At 43.5% G+C, this 14,578-nt stretch overlaps 1 protein-coding gene across 1 annotated transcript in view; it reads right to left on the bottom strand.

Annotated features, from left to right (window-relative positions):
• PDCD11 (programmed cell death 11) overlaps positions 1-14,578 on the bottom strand; it is a 46,192-nt gene that overhangs the window by 6,493 nt on the left and 25,121 nt on the right. The window contains exons 20-27 of the mRNA XM_004428028.3: positions 12,944-13,485; positions 11,710-11,772; positions 6,468-6,576; positions 4,972-5,061; positions 4,659-4,761; positions 3,720-3,897; positions 980-1,036; positions 234-356 (exon numbers count right to left, since the gene is read on the bottom strand). Of these exons, the coding sequence (XP_004428085.1) occupies positions 234-356; positions 980-1,036; positions 3,720-3,897; positions 4,659-4,761; positions 4,972-5,061; positions 6,468-6,576; positions 11,710-11,772; positions 12,944-13,485 (1,265 nt within the window). The remainder of the gene's footprint in view (positions 1-233; positions 357-979; positions 1,037-3,719; positions 3,898-4,658; positions 4,762-4,971; positions 5,062-6,467; positions 6,577-11,709; positions 11,773-12,943; positions 13,486-14,578) is intronic.

The following is a 14,578-nucleotide window of genomic DNA, read 5'->3' as shown; positions in this document are numbered from 1 at the left end:
CCCGGGCCGCCACAGCGGAGCGCACACACTTAACCGCTTGCGCCACCGGGCCGGGCCCCAACACTATTTTTAAAGTATAAAAAAATTTGGAATTTAAAAAACTGGGGGGAACTCAAACTCTCTCCTTCCTTCATATTCCGTTCAGAGAAGTTGACTGAGGGATGCAGTGGACCGCAGACCAGGACAGGCCCAGGGAGGGCACTCGGGTCTGGCCCAGGTCCCACCTCACTCACCTGAGGAGCACACCACGCAGCTGGACGGACTTCACGTAGCCCCTCAGGAGCTGCCCTTCCTGAACGTCCTGGATGGAGTTAATCTCAGGATCTGCTATTTTGCTTTTCGTCTGTGGGTTTGTCCTAAAGGAATAAAAGAGACCCCATACAGAGACCCCTGACCCTCTTTTTCCCACTCTCACCGCCAACTCACCTGGGATAATCAAACTTTGTATGTAAGAATATGACTCTGGACCAGTCAGTAGGATATACCCTTCAGAGCCCAGCCCTACTCTCTCCTGAAGTCCTGTGAGCCAGGGACATGTGTCTGTGAGCCGGCTGTGCAGAAACGGGGAGAGGCTGACCAAGCCAGAGAAAGGTCAAACCTAAAGTCTCAGCCTTATAAACACCCACTTCTAACCATGGAGCAAGCTGACCTCAACCAATCCACTTCATGACACATTCACCCCTACTATGGAACCCTGGGGACTAAATCATTTCCCCTCACTAGGACCACCATCTGGCAACCTAGAGCACCCAAATTTGGATGTTTGAACCTTTCCCTGGGAAACAAGAGCCTAGCAGACAGGTTCTTCCAGCCATCTGAATGTCCTCAGCTTTTCTGGATAAAAATGGGGCAGAGTACAAAGGGGACGAGCAGAGAAGAAAGGTGGGAAGCCCAGGTTCCTCGTCAGACCCATGGAGCCTCTCCTCAGTCCTCTGAGTGGGCCCTCCTCCCTTCTTGTCCCAACAACACAGATACCCACCTGGACGATCGCAGTGACAAAGTCAATACATGGCCTGCAGTGGACAGGACATAACACCTGGAAGGAGAGCAAAGAAGGAAATGCTGACTTCTCAGCATCTCAGGAGACAGCAAACGGCCCCGGTTTCCTCTCCACACGCTGATCAACAGGCAAGAGCAAGGAGACATGAGACCTGGGCTCTGGTCTTCATTCTGTTGAAAACCTACTGAGGGATGAGTCACCTCTCTGGGGCTCAGTTATCAAGTAAAAATAACACTACCTGCCCTTCTTACACAAGAATGGTGCTGGGAGAAGAAAATAAGAGGAGACACGAAGACCCCTGGAAGATGCACAGAGCCACGTGGTGAGTATTCAGGAGATGAGACAGCCCTGTGTCAGGACCAAGAAGTGTGTGATCTCAGTGCAAAGACAGACTAACCACAGGAAATCGCGACCAGAGGACGACCTAGGTGCTAGTCAGACTTACAGCATCAGTTCACAGGAGGCCCATCAGTGAGGCCTGAGCAGGGGAGCTTCCGGGAGCAAAAGCAGGGTTTACTCTTCGGTTGCATTTCCAAATTTATTTCATCTAAAACGTCAATTAGTAGCCCAAAGTCGCAAAGTATAGAATCTTAGCAACAGAAAGGATCTCAGCAACAACATAGTCCAAATTTTCCCAACAGGCATCTGCCTCTTACAACATGGCACCATAGCCCTTAAAGCAGGAAAGGACCTCAGGGATTGTCTGCCTTTAGGCAATTAATTTATTACCCACATTTGACAGATGAAGGAATTGCAACTGAATGCTACTCACAGGGCTGGCTATAATAAAGTGTATTTAAAATAAATATTTTGCTAAAAATCACACCCCATTTTGTAAGCCTCAAGAGATAAAGCAGGGATGATCTTGGATTTCTATGACTCATTCTTTTTCTCCTCCCAGGCCCTGGATATTTTTGTGCTGTTTAGCTCTAATAAGTGGTTGAGAACTTTGGCAGGTGCTAGTGGCTGGAACACTCAAGATGGGAAAGAGCAATTACACTTTCCAGCCTCTGCCTCCTGAAGGCGTCCGCTCCACTGTTAGCTAACTCTGATTCTCAGAAGGCTTTACTACATCAAGTTGAAGTCTTCCTCTTCAATGCTAGTTGATTCGGGCTATAAAATGGTTTTAAAACTGAGGTAGGTTCATTTTTGTACATCGAAATAGTTCATAAAGCAACCCCAACTGCAAAAAAGGCTACTATCCTTTTACAGAGAACACCTACAGATCAGTTTTTAGAAAATTAAAAAGATGAATGCGTCAGTATAAAAACGAGCAAGCAACCTGGACAAGCAAAGAAGAGAACAAATGTAAACAGCCAATCAAGGGGAAAAATGACCAGTAGGAGAAAAGCCAATTAAAATGAGAGATCAATTTCTGCCTATTCAATAGCTAAGATTAAAAATTAAGGGGCCGGCCCCGTGGCTTAGCGGTTAAGTGCTCGCTCTCTGCTGCTGGCAGCCCGGGTTCGGATCCCGGACGGGCACCAACGCACCGCTTCTCCAGCCACGATGAGGCCGCGTCCCACATACAGCAACTAGAAGGCTGTGCAACTATGACATACAACTATCTACTGGGGCTTTGGGGGAAAAAAAATAAAATAAATAAAAAAAATTAAAAAAAAAAAAATTAAGGATACTCAGTGTTGGTAGGGGTGTGAGGAACTGACAGTCATATTTGTTAATGGAGATAAAAATTAGCACAGTCCTTTTGGGGGGCACTTTGGCAAAACATATAACATCGTTTGACCCATAAAATCAATTTTACTTCTAGGAATGTACTGCACAGATATACTTGCACTAGTATCCAAACATATGTGCAAGGATATTCACTTCAACATTACTGTCCATCAACAGAGAATTGTTTAAATAAATTCTTTTTTTTTTTTTTTGTGAGGAAGATTAGCCCTGAGCTAACATCCAATGCCAATCCTCCTCTTTTTGCTGAGGAAGATTGGCCCTGGGCTAACACCTGTGCCCACCTTCCTCTACTTTATATGGGACGCCGCCACAGCGTGGCTTGCATCAGTGTGCGCCCGGGATCCGAACCTACGAACCCCCGGGCCACCACAGCAGAGCACACGCACTTAACCGCTATGCCACCGGGCCAGCCCCACGTTTAAATAAATTCTGATAAAAAAATACATAATGGAATACTAAAAAAATGTTAAAAATAAGGTAAAAGAACAAGGTAGATTTAGATATACTAACATAGGAAAAGAAAACGTCCATGATAAACTGCTATGAGAAAAAAGCAAAAGCAAGTTGCAGAACAGTATATAAAATGAGATTCTATTATTACATAAACGAAAATTATACCTATATACATGTTAAAGTCTTTTATTATTCTATTTTATTTTGTTTTATTATTATTATTTTTTGTATGTGGGACACTGCCACAGCATGGCTGGTGAGTGGAGTAGGTCTGTGCCTGGGATTCGAACCTGCGAACCTGGGCCACCAAAGCAGAGCGCGCAGAACTTGAACCACTCGGCCATGGGGCCGGGCCCACGTGTTAAAGTCTTAAAAGCTAGAGACCAAAGTATATAATGGTGAAAAGTGGTGGAAAAAGAGATGAGCGACAAAAATTTTCACTTTCTATTTTATATACTATTTTTTTCTGGTACAAAATCATGTATTACTTATATAGATACATAAATTTTTCTTCTTTAACTCTACCAACCCCACAGATAGCTGAAAAGAGGAAAAAAACTTGGCCTACCTGACAACCTTCTGTGGGGTGAAGTCTTCCAGGGGTGTCTCCAAGTAGGAGTCACTCACGTGAAATATACTGACTCTTCCGATCTTCCCAAAGGGGAAGGAGACAGTCAGCCCCTTCTTGGGAGTCACCTTCACCACTCGGCCCATGGCCACTTCCCCTTTCTCAAGCTTGTGAGGACCTGGTAAGAGAATGAACCTGACTCAGGGAAGAGGGGAGGAGCCAAGAAAGAAGCTGGAATGCTGGCCAACCACAGGCTGGGGAAGGTGGAGGCTGTCCAGACTTGGGGCGTCTAGGCTGAGTGGACCAGAATGATCATGAAGACCCAGATTACCACACCATGTAGTCAAGAATCCCAGGGCCATGTGGTGGACAACCCTTTCTGAGAGACTTGAGAAAACCATTGTGTAGGTAAAGGTGACTCAGACAGTAGCAGAGTGACAAAGGCCAGAGAACAAAGCCCCAAGAGAAAAACTGTCCCAAGAAGGCACCAACCACACTAGGCTTTCTGAGGCCTCCAAGACCAAAGGCATCCTTCAACCTGGGCAATAACTCAAGACCCCTTCCCACTCCCTTCCACCCCTCCCTTCCCTTTTTTTTTTTTTCCTGTGAGGAAGATCAGCCCTGAGCTAACATCCATGCTAATCCTCCTCTTATTGCTGAGGAAGACCGGCTCTGAGCTAACATCTATTACCAATCCTCCTCCTTTTTTTTTTCCCCCCCGCAAAGCCCCAGTAGATAGTTGTATGTCACAGCTGCACATCCTTCTAGTTGCTGTATGCGGGACGCGGCCTCAGCATGGCCGGAGAAGCGGTGCGTCGCTGCGCATCCGGGGTCCGAACCCGGGCCGCCAGTAGCGGAGCGCGCGCACTTAACCACTAAGCCACGGGGCCGGCCCATCCACCCCTCCCTTCCCTGAGCAGGTAATGTTCATCACCACACCTATGAGTGAGAGGCACAAGAAGGCCTTGGAAGAATCTGGGTTAACCACGGTGGCCTTCAGGGCCTGGCCAATCCGGAACTTCTTATCTGGATGTTTCAGAACCTGGAAGGACAAGAAAATTCCTCTAATGTTTGAAGAAAGATGTGTCATTTATCCAAAACCACAGTATTTAAGTCTCTATAGTAAGCCTCTCCCAAACCAACCCCTGAACAAGCACACGGTTCCTTGTACCCACTGTGAACACACCCAGCAGACACTGCGTCGAGCTTAGGGAGCCTGGGTTTCCTCTCCAGGGATCTCAAGCACACTGACCTTGAAGCTAAGAGAAGTGAGTAACAAGGGAATTCTCCCCCGGATGTCTGGAGCAAGCTCCACCTCAAGCCACTTCTTAACGACGTTGTACTGGGAGGAAAAAAAAACAGGAGAAATGGAATGGGGCAGATACAAGCATCTCTTCTTTTCCCTTCACTAAAACAGACTCTCCTAAAATCACAGCGTTGAAAGGGCCCCAATCCTACATTTTTCCAAGGGACAGGAATCTACCCCTACATCCCACTGCCCCTGCCCAACCTCCACTTCTCACAGGCTTCAGTTAGAGTCTAGCTCAGAGCCTTCACCAGCCTAGCATCCCTCCTGGTGCCTCAGCTGATTAGGAGGCAAAAACGACCTCAGAGATGTCCTCCAGCAGTAGGACCAACCCCAGTGACCTCTGTAGCCGCCTCCAAGCTCAGCTGTGCCCAGTGATTGTTAATTATCTCCAGGGGCTGACCTCTGATTTCTAAATCAATTTAGATTTTGATCCTTCACTGTTTACACAGGGTCCTGCCCTAAACACATCCCTCAATTGTCAAGTCAATTCAACAAAACATTTATCAAGCAGCCTCTATGCACATGGTATCATAGTGATAAATAAAAGCCAGGCCTTGCCTTCAAGGAGATCACAGTCTACAAAGAGTAGGTCAAATAAGTATGCAAATAACTAGAGCAGTGGAAATACAATAGGGAGAAAAATATGCTATGGGAATATATAGGAGAACTAGTACTAAGGGAGGTTTATCTGTGCTGGACCTTGAAGGGCTGTAGGTAATAAGCATAGAGGGTACTCCAGGTACAGAAATAAAGACAAGAAGGGAAAAAGATACAGGTTTTCAGGGTGACTGGTACAAAGGGTGTGTGAGGTTAGCATATGAAGAGCCTTAAGTCCCACTCTAAGGCATCTGGGGTTTATGAACCCTACCTGTAGACAATAGGTAACCTAGGGGATCAAGCATCAGTGACATGCTCAGACAGTGCTTATGGAAGAAGAATCTGGCAGCAATGAAGAGGAGTTATCCCCAAGGTCAAATCCAGTTCAACTTTCTGATATATTCCAACTGGTACCGTTCTCATTGATCTTTTCCCTTTCTTGAACTCCTGTTCCACTTGGGGTTAGAACACATAATCTGGCAGCCAATTACACATTGTTTTGTATTGCACCTGAGCTTTATGAAAGGCAAGAACCTAAAATCCAATACTGACTGCATTTATTTAAATCTTGCTCTATGATATATATTTCTTTCTAATTTGTACAATTAATCTATAAACATGTTGAATCGTGAGTTACTTGTTAACTGTTTTGTAAACCATAATTTTAGCTCTTTGATTAGACCAGAAGTTTTCTAGGAGCAGAGGCCTTATATGGTCTCCCATAATCAGCATAGTAGCAACACAGAATCAAATGCCTAGTGCTAGCGACCTTTGTCTCCAGCTTCTCCCCCTTTCCTCCTGAAAGGAGGATGGCATCGCACTGCAGGGCGTGCACTACTCACCTTCTTCAAGAAGCAAGTCACGGTCTGACCCGCCTGGTACTGTTTAATCTTCTCCAAGGGGCTGACAGAGTGAGTGTTGAGAGCAGTATGGCCATCCTTCTCCAGCTCACTGTTTGCAGAAAGGCCATGGAAAGAGTAAACCAACCTCTGGAGAAGCTTCTAGCTTAGAAACCATTTCCCCCTAGTGGCCACGGATCGATTGTACAGGACTCCCCTAACTCCCACACACCTCTCACACTCCCATTTCTCTCCTTAAAGGGGAATGGCCACAATACCGCATGAGAGCTAATCTGTTCCATCTCACTCGCCTAGGTATGAACAAGCTATAAAAGATGGAGTAGCCTACAGCAATCTTTATAAATTTAAGAAACAAAATTGTTTTACTTTTTATATAATACATGAGCTATTGCTTTCCAGTTTACCGAACTGCTTTCACAAATAATCTCTCACTGAATGTGACCACACTCTCATGTGTGAATTAGGCAGGGTAGATATTATTCAACTCATTTTATGCTATTGAACCAGGAGTTGAAGTCAGGGCTCTGACTCAAAAATCCAGGGCTCTGTCCCCTATGCCCCCTGCCATTACCACTTTCTTGATTCTCTTTTTCTTCTCAGAAAAACAACAAGGGATGTGGTCTGAAAGTTATCAGTCCACAAATCACTTCAAAGGAATCACAGAACTCCCACCCTGCACAATCAGCCCAGCTTACCAATTCAAATAATTTCTAAAATAAAACAAAACTCATCAATAAAATGGTACAAGTAATACTGACAAAACTGTAACATATAGTAGCAAGTACTGGCGAATATAGAAAAATGGGAAGCTTCATATACTAGTAAAGTTAAAAATGCAGATAGCCTATGACCCAGTAATTCCACCCTAGAGAAATCCTTGCACAGATGCACAATGGAATAAGTTCAAGGATGTTCACTGTGGCATTACTCGTAAAAGAGAAAAACTGGAAACAACCTTACATGTCCTCCGTCAGTTTGAGAATACATATAGTTTGGCACATTCATAGGATAGATTACTATTTTAACTATAGGCACAAAAACGGATCTCAAAAACAAATTTTGAGTGAAAAAAACAAGTTAAAAATATTAAGTCAGCATACCATTTATGTAAAATTTGAAAACCACATAAAGTAATTTTTTATAGATATATATGTACACATATATGTGTATATATAATTAAAGTATAACAGCAAGAGCTGGACATAAAATTAATAAAATACATAAAATTAATACTGGGGAATTCATCCTCTGGGGTGGAGGGAGAAGCCTAGGGAAGGTAACATCCGTAAAATGTAATTTCTTAAAACACACACACAGAACATCTATGTGCCTGGCAATTCTAACAGACAATTTACATACATAATCTATAATCCTTATATAGTTATGATGAAAAAATTTATTCACTCAACAGCTGACACTAGAATGTCTCTGTTATAGGTGAGTGTATGTCCCCTTACTCCAAATTCATGTTGAAGTACTCACCCCCAGTACCTCAGAATGTGACTGTATTTGGAGATACAGAATTTAAAAAGTAATCAAGTCAAAATGAGGCTGTTAGGGTGGGCCTTAATCCAAAATGACTGGTGTCCTTATAAGAAGAGATTAGCCTACAACTCAATAACAAAAAATCAAATAACCCAATTAAAAAATAGGACTTGAATAGACATTTCTCCAAAGAAGACATACAAATGGCCAAGAAGCATAGAAGAAGGTGTTCCACATCACTAATCATCAGGGAAATACAAATCAAACCACAGTGAGATACCACCTCACATCTGTAAGGATGGCCATTATCAAAAAAACAGAACATAACAAGTGTTGGCGAGGATGTGGAGTAAAGGGAACCCTTCCTTGTACACTGTTGGTAGGACTGTAAAATGGTGTAGTCGCTATGGAAGACAGTATGAAAGTTCCTCAAAAATTTAAAAATTTAACTACCATATGATCCAGAACTCACACTTCTGAGCATACAATCATGCGCTGTGTAACGTTTCAGTCAACGATGGACTGCACATACAACAGTGGTAAGTACACTCGATGATGTCTGCACACCACGAAATCGCCTAATGACACATTTCTCAGACTCCGCATCATTAAGGAATGCATGACTATATATCCAAAAGAACTGAAAACAGGATCTCAAAGAGAGATCTGCACACTCATGTTCACTGCAGCATTATTCACAATAGCCAAGATGTGGAAGCAATCTAAATGTCCATTGATGGATGAATGGATAAAGAAAATGTGGTATATAGATACAATGGAATATTACTCAGCCTTAAAAAAAAAAATAGAAATCCTGCTGTATGCTACAACATAGATGAACCTTGAGAATATTATGCTAAGTGAAAGAGGCCAGTCCAGAAAGACTGTGCATGACTCCACTTATATGATGTACCTAAAGTAATCAAACTCAAAGAAACAGAAGGTAGAATGGCGGTTGCCAGAGGCTGGGGGGAAGGTGAACAGAGAGTTGTTCAGTGAGTACAGAGTTTCAGCCATGCAAGATGGAAAAGTTCTAGAGATCTGTTATACAACAATGTGCATATAGTTAACAATCCTGTAATGTACGCTTAAAAACTGTTAAGAGGGTAAGTTTATGTTATGTGTTTTTACCACAATAAAAAAAAAAGAGAGATTAGGACACAGATGTATACAAACGAAAGACCATATGAAGAAACTAGGAGAAGACACAACCATCTGCAAGCCAAGGAAAGAGGACTCAGAAGAACAAACCCTGCCAACACCTTGATCTCAGACTTCTAGCCTCCAGAATTGTCAGAAAATAGATGTCTATTACCACCAAAAGCAAAAAAAAACAACACACAAAATAAAACACACATACATATACAATGGGTATGTGTTATCGTTTTTTCTTTAAACTGCCTCTCTAAAAAGAATAACCACAGGGGCCGGCCCAGTGGCGTAGTGGTTAAGTGCGCGTGCTCCACTTTGGCGGCCCAGGGTTTGCTGGTCCAGATCCCGGGCGCGCACCAACGTACCGCTTGTCGGGCCATGCTGTGGTGGCATCCCATATAAAGTAGACGAAGATGGGCACAGGTGTTAGCCCAGGGCCAGTGTTCCTTGGCAAAAAGAGGACTGGCATTGGACGTTAGCTCATGAGGGCTGATCTTCCTCACAAAAAAATAAATAACCGTAGAAAAAGAAGGATGGGCATAACTGAATTAATGCTAGAAGAAAACTCACTGACTAGGAGGAATCCCAGAGATACATTTCAGACTCTTGAACCGCTCTGCTCTCAGAACTCCTCCCCCTCCAAAATAGCAACTGAGTAGGAAGCGTCTTATCTAGCCTGAGTGACCCTCCACAACCCTGCCTTAGCTCTAGTACAGATGGCATTCTCTGTGCACAAGATCTCCACAGATGAGTGGGAATAAAAATATGACATTTCCTCAATAGTCGACACCAACAACTAAATAAATTTCCTCCTGACTTCAAAATATGCATTTTAAAACATAAACATTGGAGAAATATGGCAATAATACCACTATCATATTTATACTATGTTTCTCAGGGGCCTTCATTAAAATAAAATAAGTAACAATACAACATAGGTGAACAGAGGTGGAAGATGTGCTAGAGTTTACCTGACCATCTGTCTGTCTGCTATTTTAACTCTCCACCCCTACCTCCCCAATAAATGCACTCATTTCCTGGCTTGGCCCACACTGCTACGGCTAAGTACCACCACTCTGGTTCATATCAGTCTCTCGAGACCGGAGGGTGGACCAAAAACAACAGTGTTAGTTAATGGGAGGTTCTAGCACTCTGAGGGTCAAGAACCAGTAGGATCACAGTGGGTCTTCCCACGAAGTTCAATGACTCGTCCCTTGAAGTATTCATTAATTTAAAATATCTACCCTTAGCCTGAATAAACTACTTGACCTCAACCCTTAATTAAACAAGACACCACACCTCAGAGGTGAAGAAACTGCAGACTAAAATGACTAATAAGATGAAGTCTCCTGGTTTTCACAACAAAACTAGAGGGGGAGACAATCAAAATATACAAAATTAAGGAAAACACAGATGAAACAAATAGGAATGTGTGCATCCAGCAAATCTCATTATTCTGGAACGAAAGGGCTTACTTTGAAGTTCTAGGAGTGTTGTTAGCATTTGGAACTCAATGTTCCAGGAATATTTACCTATCTCAGACACAAGCTTTCTCAGAAATATTCTATTTTTTTTTTGGTCAGGAAGATTAGCCCTCAGCTAACATTTGTTGCCAATCCTCCTCTTTTTTGCTGAAGAAGATTGGCCCTGGGCTAACATCCGTGCCCATCTTTCTCTACTTTATATGGGATGCCGCCACAGCATGGCTTGATGAGCGGTGTGTAGGTCCATGCCGGTGATCCGAACCTGTCAACCCCAGGCTGCCGAAGCAGAGTGCACAAACTTAACCACTACGCCACTGGGCCGGCCCCCTCCACTTCTATTCTGATCCCTTCAGTACACTGACCAAACCTTACCCTCTGAAAGTTACTTAAGAGGCCCTTCCATAACACACCCCAACCCACACAAGACTTACAACCTGGATGGATCCCGGGGCTGACCCTGCAGAGCCATTCTCACAGTCATGTGTATCTAGCTTCATTCATTGATGGCCTATCAATTCTGAGAAGCTGTTTTGTTTTTCATTTTTTTTTTTAATGGAGGAAGCAGAAGCAGATAGGCCCACGGATCAAACTGCTTAAGACCATCTGAAAAAATAATCCCAGACAAACTGGATCCACCACTACATGGAACTACTAGTTTTCCTGCACCCAGAATCCCTCATGGAACACCCCTCTGCAGAATCCACTAGAGCATGACCTAAAATTCCAGTCACCAAGCAGTAGTCTACACTCAAAGAACAGGTATTCTTGGCTATGTGTTGTTTCTTTAGGGAATTACTGAGTTCTAGAAAACTGGGTTGAGGAAAAAAAACGTTTCTTTTTGTTACATGCCGACAAACAGAACTACAATCAGCCTTTAAACTGATACTTAAACTCCGAATACAGTTTTTACATTAGTTTTCATATTATCCCTCTAACTAGCCCTGTAAGAACCAGACAAATTCCCTACTAGAGAAATAGGACAACCTGGACAGAGAGAGGCAAAGTAAGTTACAACACTGGCAGAATCAAGGCTAGAACTCAAGTTCCTGACTCCAAAGCCCAGTGCTCTTTTTATGAGACCGTGCTCCTGAAGTTCCCCTCACCTTGGCCGAACGCTCAGCTCCGGGATGGTTCGGATAAATCTGGGATGACTTATTGGGAGAAACCTGGAGAAACAAATAAGGTCAAATCATTTCTCTTAATCTTTGTAACACCACAATCTGGAGATCATAATTTCTACTCCCCACCAAACCAAGCTTAAAAAAACTACCTGCTGCACTACCATACCACCCACTGGTGATGCGTCAGGCGTGAGGGTTTCCAATCTTATCCTTTGCTGTAAATGTTAAGGAGATGGCTCATCTGATCCTTTAGGATTGTCATACTAAACCCTGAAAAGAATTTTCTTTACAGCCTATATATACTCCAACTCTTTCATTCTACAAATAAAGAAATTGAGGTCTAGAGAGAATAAATGACTTACCAAAGATGCCACAATTAGTTATTGAAATAAATATGCAAATTATTGGCTAGACTTTGAATTCTTTTTTTTGCTTTCCTTACTATAGCAAGGATTTCTGCTACAATAACATACTGTAACTAGATTTAAAATAAATGAGTATATTGGGCCGGCCCTGTGGCTTAGCGGTTAAGTGCGCGCGCTCCGCTGCTGGCGGCCCGGGTTCGGATCCCGGGCATGCACCGACGCACCGCTTCTCCGGCCATGCTGAGGCTGCGTCCCACATACAGCAACTAGAAGGATGTGCAGCCATGACATACAACAATCTACTGGGGCTTTGGGGGGAAAATAAATAAAATAAATAAGATCTTAAAAAATAAATAAATAAATAAAATAAAATAAAATAAATGAGTATAATTAAGGTATGCAGTGGAGAATGGACCATAATAATTCTGATAGATACCGAACAATAACTATGTGTCAGGCAACCTGCTAGGCACATTACATACTAGCTGTTCTCTCCTTCAGTCTTCATAACAGCCCTAAAAGGTAGTCACTCCCACTGCTCTAACTTACAAATTAGGAAAACAGAACTCAGAGAGTTAAGTAGCTACTTAACTCACAGTCACATAATTTTAAGTGGCAAATCTGGAATTCAAACCCAGGTCTGACTCTAAACCAAGGCTCTTAACCACTACACTATATGCCATTAAAAAAAAAAAAAGACAAACAAAAGAATTCTTTGTGAATGTTTTTCTTAACTAAAAGAAAATCTGATTTATGTGCAACTTTTGGGAACCTGCCTCCATTCCAATTCCTTCTCCCACAATTACAACAATCTCCCCTCAAAGTCAGCCCATCCCCCAAAGCCTCCATACTTGAATGTCTTCATGTCTCGCCCGCCAATCACTCGGGCAGTGACCGTCTTCCCAACTTTCAGCTTGGCAGTGGGAGATGTGCCCACCGGAACATCATCTAGAATGTGGGAGGCATGGATACAGCCAATGATGCCATCTTCCAGGGTCACAACCACATGGGTGGGCTTAATGGACTTGACAGTCCCTGTGACCATGTCTCCAATGGACAGGGTGTGCTTCTTTACAGTTCCAACAACCAGAGATGGATCCACTTCCTCATCCTCGTCAACTCCCTCAGAGTCCTTCCGGGTCTGTCTCATAGTCCTCTTAGCAGCTGGCCCCTCAACAGCCAAAAGAAGACCAGTCACTCCCGGTTCTGTGGTTTTGAGGGTTAAGGAGACACCCTGTCCCACCTGCAACTTCTCTGAGTCAAAGCGGAAGGTGTCATTGAGGTGAGAGGTCAGGGAGAAAGCTGCCAGGTGGCCAGTCTCTACCAGGGAGGCAACGGCAAAGGAATCCTCCAAGTGCTGCACAATCGCCTGGTGTTCACCGCCTTTCTTCAGCTGGAAAACAGAGATAACCCACCATCCCCACTTCTTACAGAGCGCAGGTACTCGTTCATCACTCACTGGCAAAGTGGGGCTGGGGAAACCCTCTGGAGTCCAGGGGACCCAAGGCTAGTTTGAGCTGTAACAAACTAGCCTTCGCTCCCTCGACCTAGCTTTCCCCTCCTGTACACTGAGATGACTTAACAGAACTCAAGGTGCCACCTCAGAATCACCTGGAATTACTGTTTGTTTTGCTTTTTTTTTGCTGAGGATGATTCACCCTGAGCTAATATCTGTTGCCAATCTTCCTGTTTTTTTTGCTCGAGGAAGATTGTCCCTGAGCTAACATCTGTACCAATCCTCCTCCATTTTGTATGTGGGTTGCTGCCCACAGCATGGCTGACGAGTGGTGTAGGTCTGCACCTGGGATCTGAACCCGTGAACCTGGGCTGCCAAAGCAGAGCGTGCTGAACTTTCACCACTCGGCCACGGGGCCAGCACCCACGTTTGTTTTGTTTTGAATTCAGGTTCATAGGTCCTATCCTAGAAGTAGTGAAATCAGAATTGTAAGTTATTTAGGTGATTCTGATGCATAGCCTGGTGACCTCTAACAGTTCTCCAGCTGTAAGACACTGGGTCTTGACCCTCTTATTCCCGCAGCTCTCCACCTAATTTACTCACTCTTTCAATCATTCAATGAAAAGCGTAGTTACTGAGAGCTTATTGTGTGCTAGGCATTTAGCCTGTCTTTCCTCCAAATCCAAACTGTGTTGATGCTCTTTTATGTACAAGCTTCACTTGGATGATAAAATGGAATAGGGACCTGCTGGAAACTTAGTGGGGGGTTAGTACTGTTTTCTAATTCTTTGTCTCTCTTAAAGTCTTAGAATTATAAGCAACTGGAAGTTAAGAATTATATCTATATAATTGTCTATACCATACTATATGCAACTAGGTGCTTAATAAGTACTTTAGATGATGACCAAATATATACATCATCCAGAGAAAAATACTACTAATTTTGAGTTCTCCTTTGAACTCGTTCTTCTGTCACATAATAGCATACACGAGAGGGTGTGGATGAGCAGCCTGGATGTCAGAACTACCC

The sequence above is a fragment of the Ceratotherium simum genome, chromosome 6 (genome assembly GCF_057802395.1).
Source record: "Ceratotherium simum simum isolate JZ-2026a chromosome 6, ASM5780239v1, whole genome shotgun sequence".
Taxonomy (NCBI): Eukaryota; Metazoa; Chordata; class Mammalia; order Perissodactyla; family Rhinocerotidae; genus Ceratotherium; species Ceratotherium simum.
The sequence above is the reverse complement of the archived record's forward strand: the minus strand, read 5'-3'. Positions and strand labels throughout refer to the sequence as shown.